At 45.3% G+C, this 17,087-nt stretch overlaps 1 protein-coding gene across 11 annotated transcripts in view; it reads right to left on the minus strand.

The window, feature by feature from the left end:
• Window positions 1–1,445: 1,445 nt before the first annotated feature.
• fat1a (FAT atypical cadherin 1a) overlaps window positions 1,446–17,087 on the minus strand; it is a 93,431-nt gene continuing 77,789 nt past the window's right edge. For 3 of the 11 annotated variants that reach the window (XM_014195248.3, XM_014195251.3, XM_014195247.3), the window contains 13 exons: window positions 16,830–17,027; window positions 14,367–14,966; window positions 13,459–13,681; window positions 13,069–13,203; window positions 12,709–12,866; window positions 10,825–11,305; window positions 10,299–10,452; window positions 7,938–8,048; window positions 7,159–7,802; window positions 6,475–6,609; window positions 4,591–4,650; window positions 3,914–3,949; window positions 1,446–3,179 (listed from right to left, as the gene is read on the minus strand). In XM_014195248.3, coding sequence (XP_014050723.3) covers window positions 2,494–3,179; window positions 3,914–3,949; window positions 4,591–4,650; window positions 6,475–6,609; window positions 7,159–7,802; window positions 7,938–8,048; window positions 10,299–10,452; window positions 10,825–11,305; window positions 12,709–12,866; window positions 13,069–13,203; window positions 13,459–13,681; window positions 14,367–14,966; window positions 16,830–17,027 — 3,621 coding nt within the window. In that variant the 3' untranslated portion in view covers window positions 1,446–2,493. The other 8 variants (XM_082974236.1, XM_014195250.3, XM_014195253.3 and 5 more) reach the window with 6 other exon arrangements.

The raw sequence follows: 17,087 nt of genomic DNA on the forward strand, positions 1-17,087 counted from the left end.
TATTTTTACAAGACAGCACCTTCCATTTGAGTGCAACCAGCCAAATACAGATTACGATCAGACTGAAATCGAAATTTGCTATAATTTCTGTATTAAGCAGGCTACAAAATTAACACAAACAGTGCTTTGCATAAATGCACAGTGAAGCCAAGGAATACAGTCATAAGGAGACCTCAGGGTGTGAAAACCCATGAGGATGTAGATTGCTTGTATGAAGCTTGAGGTCGATACTTTAGGGTGGGGGAATGCCGGAATTAGATGGAGCGACCTACCGCAGAAGGTTTTGGACTTGGTGGTGAAGGTTTTGGACTTGGGGGTGAAGGTGACACTTTTTAAAGACTACAACGGTCAGACTCAGACAACATCTACCTCAGTCTCCACAGCCAATGGCGTCTCTGACACTTGGGTGACCCTAAACCCCGGTCTTCAGGTAGGGCTCCTCAAATCTACCTGTTCAGATTTGAGGCTTCGACGCCAGTCTACAGCTCTACACTAAAAACGTCTACTCCTACGCTCGTCCGTTAGTGAAGAAGTCCTTCATTGACTGGAAGGAGGTGTTTTATAGCTCTTGGGTGGTTATACTTATATGAGACAGTTCAGAATTAATCTGGTTCATCTGAATATTATGTATATAAATATAAATCTGATGGAAGCACGTTTCTTGGAGTGAAGGCTTGTTTCATGCTGTATAAATACAGTGAGGAAAAAGCAGTCATTGAACCTTGAAAGGGAACAAATGATAAACAAAATAAATTAGATGAACTGAAATAGAATCACACATTTAGGTTAAATCACAAATCCATGATTCAACTTGTACATACAGTACGCTACTCTTTGCTCCTTTTTGCATTCGATTCGATTCCAGCTCATCACAAATCAACTCCAGCTTTCTCTTGCGACTTGAGTGTGTTGGTGCGTTGTGACAATTGCACAGTGTGTGTTTTTAACATTGATATGGTGGTGTAACTGTATGGAACCTAATCTGATCTGTGCAGTGTGTGTGTGCTTTGATTAAGGCGTAGGGTGGTGTAATCATTTATAATGTAAAGGTTGATGAATGACGAAATATTGTAAGTATGCAGTCATGTCACAGGATGATGCATTTGACTTGCACAGTAGACTTGCATTTCAACTGTCTTTACACTTTCGAGCTTGATGATATTTAACTTCCAAAGGGACGTTTATCCATCAGAACTCTCAACGGTTTTGTTATTGAGATCACTTGTTAAAGATGAGAAGCTGATTGGCAATCAATTTCATCTATCATTGCAAAACAATTGACTTGGGAAAAAATGTTATGTTATACACATGATATTTCTATAGTTGACTTTGATGTTTACCCTGACTTAATTGCCCCTAAATAAAGTTGGATGAATAAAGTTGTATTGAATTAAATGAAATACTTGAAACACCAGCAGCAAATAAAAGACACAAGGCACCCAAACTATTTTTTATGAATAATTTATTGCCAGTAGGAAAGCGTGAGCTAGTGGCAGTATTCAATAAAAACCTTAACAAGACCATAGTACTGCTCACACCCACATAGACATCTGAAAAAGTCAAGTGTCTATGGATAACTTTGCACTATAAATATATTGGGTCCCATTTTCGTGGTGGAAAAATAAAGAGGTTCCAAAGTCGCCATTTACAAACAAACAAATAAAAAATAGAACAACACAAGAATATGCAGTCGCTCATCGAAGACCCTTTTTGAAATGAGCAGGAGACAATCAACTTTCAACGGATACATGGTGTTTTGGAAGAGCTGAGCTCTTCTCTTTTTAAAAAAAACAACAAGTTTCAGTTTATTTTTCTTGTGAATGAAGGAACAGTAAGGCTGATAATGTAGCACACCATTTAACTTGTGTTTTTTGGGGGGAAAATAAAAGCATAAAATATCTACAAAACCTAGTAAACCTTGAAATCAAAACTGTACATTTAAATTTACATTGAAAATGAACGAGGATTTGTATCAAAAATCAATTTGCACGGTTTTACCTCTACAAATACAGATATCACCTTGTAGTGTGTGTTTTATCTATCATGATCGTTATTGTGTCAATGGTTTTCTTTTTTTTCTTTTTAGTTGTACATTAATGTAGTTTTTTTGTCAGACATTTCTTGTGCATAATTGACATTTACTTAAAGCAATGGCACAGCCAACTCAAACACGGGTATTTTTCCAGTACTGCAGGAGTTGGACTGAGTAGATAGAGGAGGCTATGGGGTCCAGTGCTGTTAAATGATATCTCCTTGAAGACACCGCCACCCAGCCAAGCAGCCTTCAGAGTAAGACCAGTCACAACAACCCCTGTTTAGGTGAACAAATTCATTGCTCTGTGTGTGTATGTATAAGTGTGTATGTGTGTCTGTGTCAGTGTAGTGTCTCTTTGTGTTGTGTGTAGTTGTAGTGTGTACATACACGGGCAGAGGGGGTTAACATAAGGTAGAGATGGGGAGGGGGGGTTCAGGCACTTTTGTTTGGATCCAGTGTCAGACTTCAGTGTGCTGTTGGGAGTCCAGTGCGGGGATGGCCAGCCGCTCAAAGTGTCCCTCGTCACCGCTCTCATAGTCGCTCAACATGACTTCTGACTCCTCGCAGCACGCCGACATGTCCGAGCAGGAGGCCGTGGACGTGTACAGGGACATGGACATGTTGTCCAGCGCCGGCGCCTCAAAGTCCCCCCGCCCGTACCCCATGGGGTAGCCGCCCCGGTAGCTGCTGGCGCCGCCCATGGTGGAGGCTGGAGTGGTGGTGGCGGCCGTGGAGCTGCCGCAGCCCGGGCTGCCCTCAGCGTCGCTGGGGTAGTGGTGGTGCGGTAGATACTGGTTAAGGCTATAGAGCTGGGGCAGTGGTGGGCGGTGGCGTACCCCAGAGGCCGAACTCGAACCCGGGCTGCCAGGAGGCGCCAGGTCCCTCCGGGGTGGTTCCAGGGTGTTGTAGCGGTCGCCATACTCGGGCAGCGGCGGCGGGGGCAGGTCCTCGTGGGCGGGGAAGTCCTCGGGAGGCGGCGGGAAGTCGCTCTCGATGTCGTAGCCGCCGGGGTAGTAGTCAGTATCGATGGCGTTCGGGTCACTGTACAGGGGGGCCGGGGACTCCACAACCTCATACTGCGGGAACTCCTGGATTCCAGGAAGTTGAACACTTGGCATCCAATCAGATGTGTCCCAGTGGTAGCCTGTTAGACAAGGATGCAAATAATTAGACACCACAGGTCCCACCACCCTAAGCCTAAATCAAAGCACACACACTCGCACAGATCAGATTACATACATTTACACAACAGCAGCGTGTTAATGCCCACACCATGCAATTGTCACAACACACCAACACATTAAGTTGGATTCGTAAAAAAATAAACACAAAAATCACAAAAGTTTAAAAACGCACACACATTCTTTGCAAATACACACATGTACACACACGTAGTATAAACAAATACTACCTTAAGATGTGGTACACTTGAAACAGACACTTTTTTGTTATTGCTTTTATGGAGTGGTTTGTGCGGAGATCATTTCAAAATGGGGGTGAATACGATTAGTGATTTTCAAAGCACCGTTTGAAACGGCTTCTTTAAAGTTGGCTCCAGGTTTTTTTAGTGTCAGATGTGAAAAAGGGATTCAAGTTATAGTTACTGGGAAAAGGGGGGGACACAAAACACATTTTAGGGTCTACGTGAGGGATTTGAATTGAAGTACTGTGACAAAATTAGACAGTTTCCATGTTTAGTTTATAACTATAGATATGATATTGTTTCGACCAAACAGTGCTTAAACATTTCCAGTCGTATTTCCTCACAGCATCTACGTCATGCATGGGATTGTTTTGTTGGTTGACAGTAAGTGGGGTGAGGGGGTGGGGGGGGGGGGCACCACTGGGATTCAGGCAAACAAATGACAAAATAGTCACCTCTTGGGTTCTTGAGATCATGAGCCAAAAAAGACTCTTTAGACGAGGCGAGAAGGAAGAGGAGAGAGGGAGAACAAGTCAAGTTAAGAACCTGAGAGAGAGAAGCCCAGAACAAGAATGAAACATGAAGAAAAAAAACACCTACTGCTCTGAGCGAAGATACACGCTTACAATACAGACAACAGTCGTGCCATTTTCTTAAACAGTCAACCGAGGGGGAGAGGGAAATTAATCTAGCACCTTCCAAATGAAACCTTTGCTGCTCGGTTAATTGGCCAATCGTGTGAGACATTTCAATTTTGAGATTCAAATTAGGCAGCGCGATTCAAATGGCAATAATATGGATGACAATGAGATGAGGCATATCATTGGATAAGGAAATGGCATCTCCGAGGCCTAACTCATCATCCGGACACTGAGGACGGAGCACAAAACTACCAGACCTGGATTTCAAATAGTATTCAAAATCACTTCAAATACTTAAAACTGTGCTTGATTGAGCTTGTCTGTTGCAGTGGAACCAATAGAAATTTGTTTTTAAAGTGCAAACACTCAAAGTACTTGAAATATTTCAAATAGTATTTGAACCCAGGTCTGGAAACTACGGAACGCCACCACACAGAAACACCACAGACGGCTAACAAGTATTGATTGAGGTGATAATAGTAAAAAAGTACCTTCTCCTTCCACCGAGTCAATAACAGAGTTGACAAGGTGGATTACCGTCACTATGGAGGCTTGTGAAAGGTAAGGGAAAGGAGCAGATGAGGACAATTTTAACATTAGTACAAATTATTTGGAAAAAGAAAGCAAACAAAAATGGAAGTGCACGTTTGCTGGGGAAACGTCAAATCAACGTTCGAGAAACGTTTCCCTACAAAAACATTTATTTCCCCTGTGTCGCTCTGAAACGTATGGAGTTGTTGGTTGGGGGGGTAGGACGAAGGGAAGACAGGAGGGTAAGACTTTGACTGCATGATGTTGAAGGACGTCTACAATTGGATGTTTGGGTTTCAATGGTTGGTCACAACACAGAGGTGGAACGGGACACGGTGGAGAGGGAGTTTGGTCTTTGTGCAAGAGAACACACAGCAACAACATACAGAGATGCTAGGGGTGCCATTGACAGTATGGAAGGAAGGATCAGAGAAATTCTCAAGGATAAAAACGCCTTTCCAGCCCTAAAATAGCAAAGACTATATTTTGTCCAAATACAGTCAAAACTAAATAATACTTCACAAAGAAGTTGAAATATTTTCTATATAGATATACGGTAAGATATCTATGATAAATACATTAGATCAATGTATCAGAAATCCAGCATGTTTTCACGGTCAGGTTAAGGGTTAAGTACAGATGAAGGTTGTGGTGATTGATGGCAAACACATTCCCTACAACCCAATGTGAAATGAGAGCAGATATGGGAGAAGAACCATCATATGTACTGTACTTTATACCCTTGCTTAATGCTCTTCACTGTCTTCCTCAAACATCCATCCGTGGCTAGATTTTGTTTAAAAAGAAACACATGCAAAAAGAGAGACAAACAAAAAAGGGACATGCAAGTAAATAACTTAAAATCATGTTATGATGCTAATTTGCTAACTTCCTTGGCTAATGCTAATTTCCCCTCTTGTCACTTCAACGGGGAAGCCTGTACAAGCAAGCCTGTTTTGCGGCTAGGGCTGAGTAGAGTGCGAGAGAGAACAGAAAGAGAGTTTTTTTATGCCTTGGAGAATATTGCAAAAATGTTCTCTTTGATCGCTTCCTTCTGTACCGAGGTGATTGAGGACTTACACGCTGACCCCTAGTTAAAACCGTGTTCTGGGTCTGTGAACCGATTTGATCCAAATGGGAACTGAAGCCCCGCAGCAAAGAGGGAGAGAAAAAAACACATGACCCCAGAGAGTCACCGTTGCAGCCAACCACGGCACGCAAAGAGAGATGATTAGCATGTAGCATGTATACAAGTCAACTACAGCCAAGGGGCCACTCTACAAAGAACTGCAGTCGTACAAGAACCAGACGACTTTTCCACAAGCATCCCCACGTGTGCTTTCCATTGCAAACATGCAAGAGTCTGATGTACCACTTCAGAATTCAGAAACTATACAACCAAATTAAAATGACATATTTAGATCTATATTAAGAACAAATAAGGATCTATAAGACCAAAGGAAAACGCCATTTTAATATATATGTTTAGTACAAATATGGGTCTATAAGACCAAAGGAAAACTACAATTTAATATATATGTTTAGTACAAATATGGGTCTATAAGACCAAAGGAAAACTACAATTTAATATATATGTTTAGTACAAATATGGGTCTATATAAGACCAAAGGAAAACTAAATTGTAATATATACGTTTAGTACAAATATGGGTCTATATAAGACCAAAGGAAAACTACATTTTAATATATACCTTTAGTACAAATATGGGTGTGTAAGACGACCAACCTTCCTTGGTTCACTTCAGGTGTAAATCAATCTAGTCAATGTATTAGGACATTTATCCCTAAACTGGCAAGGTTGACCATTTCTGTTCAGATACATACCGTTATCGTCACAGGACTCGGACTGGAAGGAGCTGAGGGACTGGACCTCAGACATACTGCCCCTGGTGTTGTAGTGACAGGCACTGTCCTCCACTGGCTTCTTGGTCGAACAGTGATCCAAGTCTACTACCTTAGCTGGAGTACAGAAGCACATGTACACAGACAAACAAAGATGTAAGTTGGTGAAGTAGTATTTCCGGAAGAGACAACACGCAGGGATTTGCTACATTTTTGTTTTTTGTACTTTGGTTTTAGTTTTGGACACTAGGGTTGGGAGATAATGACTAAATAGATCATTCCAGACTGTACAAATTATGTCCTTATTTATAACATCATAGTCACATTCTCATTAAATAATCTGAGTATGGCAAAAAAAATAAGGCTTTGTTAATTCATTTAGACCTGTTGATACAGCCTAACTGATCAAACTGCACTGTTTTGATTTGTAAAGTTCAAAAAGAGTTTAGTCTTGCATATTACAATATACCGTCTTGCTCTTCACGATTTATCGTCGATTTCAAATATCACAATAGTCGATTTAATCACATATCGGCCCACCCCTATTGGACACCCCATGAATGATGCGAAGGTAATTCCACCAACGAGCCTAAAAAAATCAATAGCAGGGAATCGACAAATATTAATCAACAAAAAAAGATATGGACTGAAGTAAATGAGCTTTACCGTCATATTCGTAGTCCCAGCTGGGCTTCTGAATGGAGTCGCTGTCGGAGACCGAGTTGGAGGGCGGCGGCGGAGGCAGGTTGGGCGCCACGCTGCACACGGCCACCGTCTTGCGGTGTCCGTGCATCGTGTCCGGGTTGAACGTGCTGAACTCGGGGTGCTCGGGGATGGCCGAGCCCTCGAACGAGTTGCGGTCCAGGTTGTTGCGCGAGTCGCTGGGGATGCTGGGTGTGTACGAGCTGGGCCGAACAGGCACCTGCGGCGGAATGTCAGAGTAAATGTTCTTACAGAGCTTTGCGTCAAAGTAGGGTCGCTGGAGGAAGGAGTGCGGCGCTCCTAAGCCTCCCGGGCTGCGCGTGTCGTCGTCAGACTTGGACTTTCTTCGACACGCCCTCTTGCGGATGACCACGAAGAGGACGACCAGGAGGAAAATGGAGGCCACAAAGACCACAATACCGATGACTTCTTCAAGGCCGATGTTCCAGGAGGTGGAGACGAACTCGTTGCGGACCTCGGAGCGGAGTTCGCATAGCCGCCCGATGTTGCCCAGGGAGCAGTTGCAGGAGTACGAGCCGTAGGTGTTCTGGCATTGGCCGCCGTTGGAGCATGGGTTCTTCAGGCACTCGTCCACATCACTGAGGCACCTGCACCGCGACAAAGGACGGTGAGGATTAGGAGACAGTAACACATTAACAGTAAAAGATAGTAGTTTGGCAAATCTACTACTGGAAAAACTGTAGCTTTGAGAAGTAAGACGGCCGCCCTTTGCGCACACATACCTGTCACCCTGGAATCCCTGTTCACACTCACACACAGGACCATCCAGACTGTCAATGCACTTCCCACTGTTTTTACAGGGGTTGTCTGTGCAGTATGGCCCCACCTGGCACCTGTAATGGAAAATAAATATTCAATACAGCAGCCTAGACCAAAGAGTAATGAGAAATAACAGTATTATTTCCTGGCAGTCATTGATCCCATGCTTAATCCTAGTATCTTAAATACTAGTATTCAATACATGCGTCATTTTATGGAGAATTATCTACAGTTGAAGTCGGAAGTTTACATACACCTTAGCCAACTATATTTAAACTGTTTTTCACAATTCCTGACATTCAATCCCTGTAAAAATGCCCCGTCTTAGGTCAGTTAGGATCACCACTTTATTTTAAGAATGTGAAATGTCAGAATAATAGTAGAGAGAATTATTTATTTCAGCTTTTATTTCTTTCATCACATTCCCAGTGGGACAGAAGTTTACATACACTCAATTATTATTTGGTGGAATTGCCTTCAAATTGTTTAACTTGGGTCAAACGTTTCGGGTAGCCTTCCACAAGCTTCCCACAATAAGTTGGGTGAATTTTGGCCCATTCCTCCTGACAGAGCTGGTGTAACTGAGTCAGGTTTGTAGGCCTCCTTGCTCGCACAAGCTTTTTCAGTTCTGCCCACACATTTTCTATGGGATTGAGGTCAGGGCTTTGTGATGGCCACTCCAATACCTTGACTTTGTTGTCCTTAAGCCATTTTGCCACAACTTTGGAAGTATGCTTGGGGTCATTGTCCATTTGGAAGACCCCTTTGCAACCAAGCTTTAACTTCCTGACTGATGTCTTGAGATGTTGCTTCAATATATCCACGTAATTTTCTTTCCTCATGATGCCATCTATTTTGTGAAGTGCACCAGTCCCCCCTGCAGCAAAGCACCCCCACAACATGATGCTGCCACCCCCGTGCTTCACGGTTGGGATGGTGTTCTTCTGCTTGCAAGCCTCTCCCGGTTTCCTCCAAACATAACGACGGTCCGTTCGATTTTTGTTTCATCAGACCAGGGGACATTTCTCCAAAAAGTACAATCTTTGTCCCCATGTGCAGTTGCAAACCGTAGTCTGTCTTTTTTTGGAGCAGCGGCTCCTTCCTTGCTGAGCGGCCTTTCAGGTTATGTCAGTATAGGACTTGTTTTACTGTGGATATAGATACTTTTGTACCTGTTTCCTCCAGCATCTTCACAAGGTCCTTTGCTGTTGTTCTGGGATTGATTTGCACTTTTTGCACCAAAGTACATTCATCTCTAGGAGACAGAACGCATCTCCTTCCTGAGCGGTATGACGGCTGCGTGGTCCCATGGTGTTTATACTTGCATACTATTGTTTGTACAGATGAACATGGTACCTTCAGGCATTTGGAAATTGCTCCCAAGGATGAACCAGACTTGTGGAGGTTACCATTTTTTTCTGAGGTCTTGGCTGATTTCTTTTGATTTTCCCATGATATCAAGCAAAGAGGCACTGAGTTTGAAGGTAGGTCTTGAAATACATTCACAGGTACACCTCCAATTGACTCAAATGATGTCAAATAGCCTATCAGAAGCTTGTAAAGCCATGACATAATTTTCTGGAATTTTCCAAGCTGTTTAAAGGCACAGTCAACTTAGTGTATGTAAACTTCTTGCCCACTGGAATTGTGATACAGTGAATTATAAATGAAATAATCTGTCTGTAAACAATTGTTTGAAAAATTACTTGATTCATGCACAAAGTAGATATCGTAACCGACTTGCCAAAACAAGAGTTTGTTAACAAGACATTTGTGGAATGGTTGAAAAACGAGTTTGAATGATTCCAACCTAAGTGTATGTAAACTTCCGACTTCAACTGTATATGTTTGCATGTAATTTCAGCGCTGCGGAAACGCTCAATGCCCTTTCCTACAGATCAACGCTTCAGTTTTCTATCAACACGAGCTCAGGCTCGATTTTCATTTCAGAGTGAGCTAATGTTTTACGCTCGATGGAGAATACTGAGCCCTGGACATGAGCAAAAAACAATTACGGAATGATGGATTTGGGAACGCAGATAAGCCGAGATCGTTTCCTCCGCCAATATTTCTACAACACATGCCAAAACAGAATACATATATTTTTTTAAGATTTGATCCAAACATTGAAATTGGTAATTTTTTCATACCATGTTTATAACAAGTAATAAATCATTATATCTGTCAGCTTTAACCGGCACTATGTTAGCAAAAGTTAGGAAAAATGTCCCGTCTGAGCTCCCAAATCTATAATTCAATTTTAACCCTTAAACAGTCATTATGGAAATATAAGTATCATATCTATGACAGAAACAGATCCATACCGTTGTCCTGAGTACTGCCCTCTGCACTGGCAGTAGAGGTCGTCCCCGCGCGGCACGCAGGTCCCCCCGTACAGGCAGGGGTTGGAGGCACATGGGCTGATGCCAATCTCACAGTGAGTACCCATGAACGAAGCCTTGCACTTACAGAAGTAACCTGGGGAAATAGCAGAGAAGGCATAAGAAAAAAGGTAGGACATTTTTATTGTAGCTCTAAGGTCATTTCTTGATGTCTGTGTTCACAGGGCTCCTGGGGAGAAATATAATTTGTCTGTGTGTTTATTAGAATAGAGGCGCTGGACAGACTGAGGGATACAGATTGTGGGTTAAACAGGTTTGGCTTGAGGAATGAAGATTACAGCTGTATACTTTAACTTTGGGTTTCAGAAACACACATTTGGATGATAAAGTAATCATCTTTAAATAATCCAACGTTGAGCATTATAAACAGATTAGGTTGAGGGGCATAACTAAGCAACTTGAATAAACACAACACCAAGCGACAAAAACCACAACAGGAGCTCCGTACCTCCGTTGGCCAGTGAGGAGCAGCTGCCCCCGTTGGTGCAGGGGTTGCTGGAGCAGCCCTCGGCGGCGGGTGCCAGCACACACCCGGGCGCCACGTCCACCACGTCCTCCAACACGGCGTGGGCACCACGCGCCTTGGTGTTGAGCGGCAGCTCTTGGCCGTTGAGCACGATGGCTTCCACGCAGCCTCGGAGCCCATTGGTGACGGGCAAGCTGCGACCGTGGCGCCCAGCGGTGGAAGAGGCGTGCTGGCGCACATGCCCGCCGAAGTAGACGCTGTTGTCCAGGTTGAGTGTGCGCAGAGTACCGGGCGCTGTGCCTGAGGCGGCGTGCACACGGTCCAGGACTAGTTTGGCGTAGTTGCCATCCACCTCAAGGGTGACCGTGTGCCAGTCGCCGTCGTTGACCTGGGTGCTGTGTACAGAGACGATTCCCGGGCCGCTGCCGCAGTCAAACTTGTACTGCAGGCGCCCATTCACAATCTGATAGAAGGAGAAAGGGGGAGAGAGAGAGGGAAGTTAGGCCCCGTCCAGATTGAACAGTTAGTCTCTACCCACCATAGGAACTTCTGTAGATCTAACCAGACTGGATAAATATAAGCAATATGGCTAAATGTTCACCTAGCCAAGGTGGGGCTACCATAATTAAGCAATAAGGGCACAATAGGGTGTGGTATATACCACTGCTAAGGGCTGTTCTTAACTGGTTACCAATGTAATTAGAGCAGTAAAAATAAATGTTTTGTCATACGCGTGTTATACGGTCTGATATACCACGGCTGTCAGCCAAGGGCTCGCACCACCCAGTTTATAATAATGTTTATACCTTGAGATACATAATGTGAACGTTAAATTGGAGGTCCATGAAGAGCACAATCTCGTACCATTGACTACTGTACAGTCTACACACAGATAATTAACACTATATTACTACTATTCTCAGTATCTAGTCTAGAGGTACAGTATCTTACAGTCGACCGGGGCAGCTCCGGCAGGGCAGAAATTTGACAAACTGACTTGTTGGAAAGGTGGCATCCTATGACAGTGCCACGTTGAAAGGCACTGAGCTCTTCAGTAAGGCCATACTACTGCCAATGTTTGTCTATGGAGATTGCATGGCGGTGCGCTCGATCTTATACACCCCAAACACCAGCAACGGGTGTGTTTGAAACAGCCGAATCCACTCATTTAAAGGGCTGTCCACATACTTTTGTACATATAGCGTATCTTACAGTATGACATTATGTCTTGTGATATTCAGGCTAACTCCCTTGGAGCCCTAGGCCGTGTCCCAAATGGCACCCTTTTCCCTATATCGTGCACTACTTTTCACCAGAGCCCTATGGGCCCTGCTCAAAAGTAGTGCACGACGTAGTGAACAGCTGATCCTCTGGCAACCAGACAGTACCACAGAGAGGAATGTGTGAGAATGTGCTTTCCGCTTCCCTCCCAGCATTCCCTTCAAATAGCACGGCTGTGTGTTGTTTTACAGGAGGCCCACCACCGCATTCCCAGAGCCCTTTCACGTGAGGATGAAAAATGGCCGACTAAGACAACCAGCACACAGCAGGGTGGCCCCCCAGGGGAGGTCCTGGCAGCTAGCCGTTATTAGGCCGTTTCCTACACAGGATAACATGGGCTAATACGGGGATTGGGCATGAGACAGGGAGCTGGAGGAGCAGACTCAGAATAAATAGGATAGTACCCATAGCACAGACAAGAAAGGGGTTTGTTTACTGCGATTTCATGCCCAAGCCGGAGAAAAAAAACTATGGTGGACGTGAAATGGTGTGGGAAGGAGATCTTTTATCATCTGTAGCTAGTAGTTAGAATCTGGCGCTTTCTCACATGGACACGACGCACACTGTGTTTGACCTTTGACCCACCTCCAGGATGCTGTAGTCGGTGCCCTTGGCGTACATGACGGTGGCGTGGCTGGAGAAGGTCCTCAGCCTGAGGGACAGCTTCATCTCCTCCTTATTCTCATTCTCCATCAAACGGTACTTCACATAGCCCGTCCCGCTGAACGTCAGGGACTGGCCATCTGAGAGTGGAGGAGGGGGGGGATAAAAGAGAGGTAAGGATAAGTATGCGGGGGAGAGAGATAGTGGAGGGAGAGACTGATAACTAGGCAGTGAGTACAGAGACAAAACAAACAGTAGGTTCATATATACTCATTTGACAGCTTCATATCAGTGAGCGAGAGAGAGTGAGAGAAAGAGAGAGAGAGATGTGTCTGGTCTTACCGGAGCACTTGCCCTGCTTGCCACCATCTGGACACACACAGCTATACCTGGCCTCTTTCCGGTCTGCCACACACTCCATGCCCTCTGGACAGGGGCTGGCATCACACAGCTTGTTCACTGTGGGGCATTTTCCACCTGAAACGACAACGTACACGGGTTGAGAGCAAAGATGAAGCCAGGATGGCGTGGGGTCAGGGGGTAGGGGTGTGTGGGGTGTGGTGGTTTAGGTGTGTGTGTGTGTGTGTGATGGGGCGGGAGGGGTAAAGGTGTGTTTTGTGTGTGTGTGTGTGTGTGTGTCTGTTTATGCATATCTATGCCTATGTGTGTGTGTGTGTTCGTGTGTGTCTCCGTGTGTGTGTGTTTAGGCTCTGATTGCGTGTCTGTCAGTACCTTCACATTGACAGGTAGCCGTGCGCTGGTGTCGTGGCGTGACAAAGCTGAGGCGGGCCGTGCTATAGGTGGACATGGTCGTCCTGTCCAGGCTGATGACCTCGTCGCAGAAGCGCAGCGGGCAGTCCACGCCGGCGCACAGCTTTTTGACCACGCGCACGATGCGCACGCCCGTCATTTCCTCGATGACCGCCGCAGACGAGTTGAGCTTGCGGAAGACCACCTGGAGGAGCAATAGTGAAGACGTTAAAAAGACTGAACAATCGACTTGAAGTCATTACATGGACATATTCATTTAAATGTAACATAGTGCGGCGAACTCAGGGGTAGCCGGGACTCTTGCCGGGACTCTTATTCGGGACCAGCAACCGTCAACCCGACCGTTTAGCCATTACACCAAGAGATCTACTAAAGTTGCTAGATGTTATTTTGATGTGTACCGCCTAATGGTCACGTTTGATTATTCTTCATGTTGAATTCTAGAGTTTTGATTCTATTTCACAACTGTAAATACATTCCGTCAATTTCTACGGTTGCCTGTCTTCTTTTCTTACTTTTCTGTTCGTAGAAGAAAGACAGCCATTTTAAAAAGCTATTTATACAGTTTGCCATATTATATGTTAGGAGAAAGCTAATATCACTATCATCATTATTACAAGCATTATATTGCATTGTATTATGACATATGTTATTATTAATCGGTATCATAACCCCATTGGCTAGTGAAACAAAGTCACTATCGTTGCTACATATTGGTAAAGTGTGTGAGTGCTGATCTAGAATCAGTTTTGCCTTTCAGATCACCATTAACAGGACTGATCTGGACAGGGGGAGGAGCTGATCCTAGATAAGCACTCCTACTCTGAGACGTTTTTTGTGTGAATACGAGCCGTGGTCATGGTTCTTACCTCCTGTGGCTGGTAGGGACTCCCGGACTTCTCCAGAGCCAGTAGAACATCCAGGTCTCCTGTCCCCTGCTCTGAGGGCTGCAGACTAACCAGCTGCACCTCGCTGCGTCTCACCCCCGCTATGTTCCTCAGCGCCCGCTGGAACGTACGCCAGTAGTCCCCAACGAACTCCTCGGGTGCGATGGCGGCGAAGCGCACGGCGATGGAGTTGTCCAGCGCCTGGCGAGTCGCCTGGCGCACGTGCACGTTCACGTCGGCCGTCACCGAAAAGCGGCCGTCGGTGACGGTGACGTTGAGCGGGTAGTGGCCCACGTCGAGCGGGCGCCGGGCGATGACTTTGCCGTCCGTGGCGGAGACGGTGAACAGAGCGTCTTCGTCGTTATCCGAGGACGATGAAGGTGCGAGACTGTACGTTAGCGTGTCGTAAATGTCCTGGTCGGTGGCGTGGATTTTGCCGAGCACGCCGCCGGGGTACTCCTCGCCGGCGACAGAGATGTAGATGTCCAGCGGGAAGACGGCGGGCGGGTAGACACTCTCGTCGATGACCCGGATGCTGATGAAGGCCGCGGAGAGGAGCTGGGGCTTGCCGCTGTCTGCCACCTGAAGGGAGGAACGGGAGAGGGATAAGTCACACTCTGTGTCTGTTGCAAAAGAGAGAGAGAGAGACAAGTTGTGCGGTGACCCAACTAAAAGCTTTCATGTCATTATCAAAAACTCATACTAGGACTTAGGCCCAGTTATAAAATGCCATTTTACCGTTTTCATTCATTCATCAAGTTAACGAAAGCATCATTTCTAACAACGGATGAGCCCAAATAACTGCCACCATTTTGGCAATAACGTTAACGCAGACTGACCCAACTATCACTCTGCAATCCCCACATCACCTATACACGGGCAATAGCATAACTACACTACACTAGACCTATGATTGACCATCACTTCTTCAGCTGCATGGTAGTTTGCTTCTTTATTATACTACATCATAGCCAAATCGTTAACTTATCTTCCAGGAGTGCTTAGAAGAATATCCAAATGACATACAGAGTACAGCAAAAACCCAAGACAAATGTTGAAAGTACTCCATATCTTTGCCATTCATGTCGCTGCATGGCTGTACGCAGCTCCACTTTCCCACGGTAGAGGGAGCTCACGCTCTTCCATTCTCCTAAGGCCGAACCTCCCCGTTCATCGACACCCAGGTCCAAAAGTACTGCCTGCAGAACGACTAACGGGCCTACGTGCTCAGACGAATAAACACCCACCTGAATTTGAAAGGGTATTTACACGTCCAGAGACGCTGCAGAATTTTGAGTCCATCCTTAAAATGACATCGCCAACCCCCCCCCCCCAAAAAAAACTGAATCCGGAGTGTTCAGGAGGATTGCCAAACATTGAGAGAAATACGCCGTGTAGAACAGATAGAATTGTCTGTCAGACAGAGTTGGGGGAAACCGTCTCGGCTCTATTCAATCTATTTCTATCTGCAGCGTTCCGAACGTTAGTCGGAGTCGAGGAACCGCACTTCTTTCTCATCCGCCTACTCCTTTTCTCCTCAAGGGGAGAGAGAGGACAGTAGTTCACCGACTGGCAACACGCGAGCTGGCTGCAGAGCTCTCCACTATGCCTCTCATGTGAGACATTCTGCCCTGCACTCTGATTCACTCGGTGCGAGAGAGGGCAGCGTGATTTTTTTTAATACATGGTGATTATTTTGATTTGACACTATAGATCTTGTCATCATTATGATGTTTCTAAGAGGTTTATCACAGTGGGCAGCTGCAGAGGAGACTGTTTTCCACAGAGTGAGAGAGAAGAGAGAGAAAGAGAGGTAAGTATAAGTATTATGGAGGAGTAGAGGGGGTGGAGAGAGAGAAAGAGAGCAAGAAAGAGAAAAACAGAGAGATACACGAGAGAGAAAGAGAGCAGACAGAGAGAAAGACATACAGAGATAAAGAAAGAGAGATACACAGAGAGATATACAGAGAGAGAAAGAGAGTTACAGAGAGTGAGAGAGAAAGTGAAAGAGAAATAGAGAGAAAGAGCGATACAGAGAGAGAAAGAGAGTTACAGAGAGAGAGTAAGAGAGTGAAAGAGAGTGAATGAGAGAGAGAGTGAACGAGAGAGAGAGTGAACGAGAGATACAGAGGGAGAAAGAGTTACAGAGAGAGAGATACAGAGAAAGAGCTACAGAGAGAAAGAGAGTGAAAGAGAGAGAAAGAGAGAGATACAGAGAGATACAGAGAGATCAGAGCGATTGCGATGAGAGAGAGATCCAGAGAGAGAAAGAGTTGAGAGAGAGAGAGAGAGAGATACAGAGTGAGAGAGATATGCAGTAAGAGGGAAAGAAAGAAAGTGAAGGAAACAGTAATAGAAGGAGAGAAAGAGAAGGAAACAGTACTAGAAGGAGAGAAAGTGTCCAACCAACACCATGCTTTGTCTCTCCATACGCTCCCACAGTACCTGGACATTCAGCAGGTAGTTCTCCTTAGTCTTCCTCTTCAGCTCTTCCACCACCAGCAGCGCCCCCTGTTGGTTCACCTCGAACACACCACCCTCATTGCCGTCGATGATGGCGAAGACAAACGGGGGCCCGTTGTGCGTGGCGTCCCGGTCAGTCACAATGAGCTGGACAACGCTGGTCCCCATTGGACGATTCTCCTGCGGGAAAAGGAAGTGGTTGAGACTTACTATTCAGGGGTACTGTAGGCAGTAACGAAT

The sequence above is a fragment of the Salmo salar genome, chromosome 04 (genome assembly GCF_965601325.2).
Source record: "Salmo salar chromosome 04, fSalSal1, whole genome shotgun sequence".
Classification (NCBI taxonomy): domain Eukaryota; kingdom Metazoa; phylum Chordata; class Actinopteri; order Salmoniformes; family Salmonidae; genus Salmo; species Salmo salar.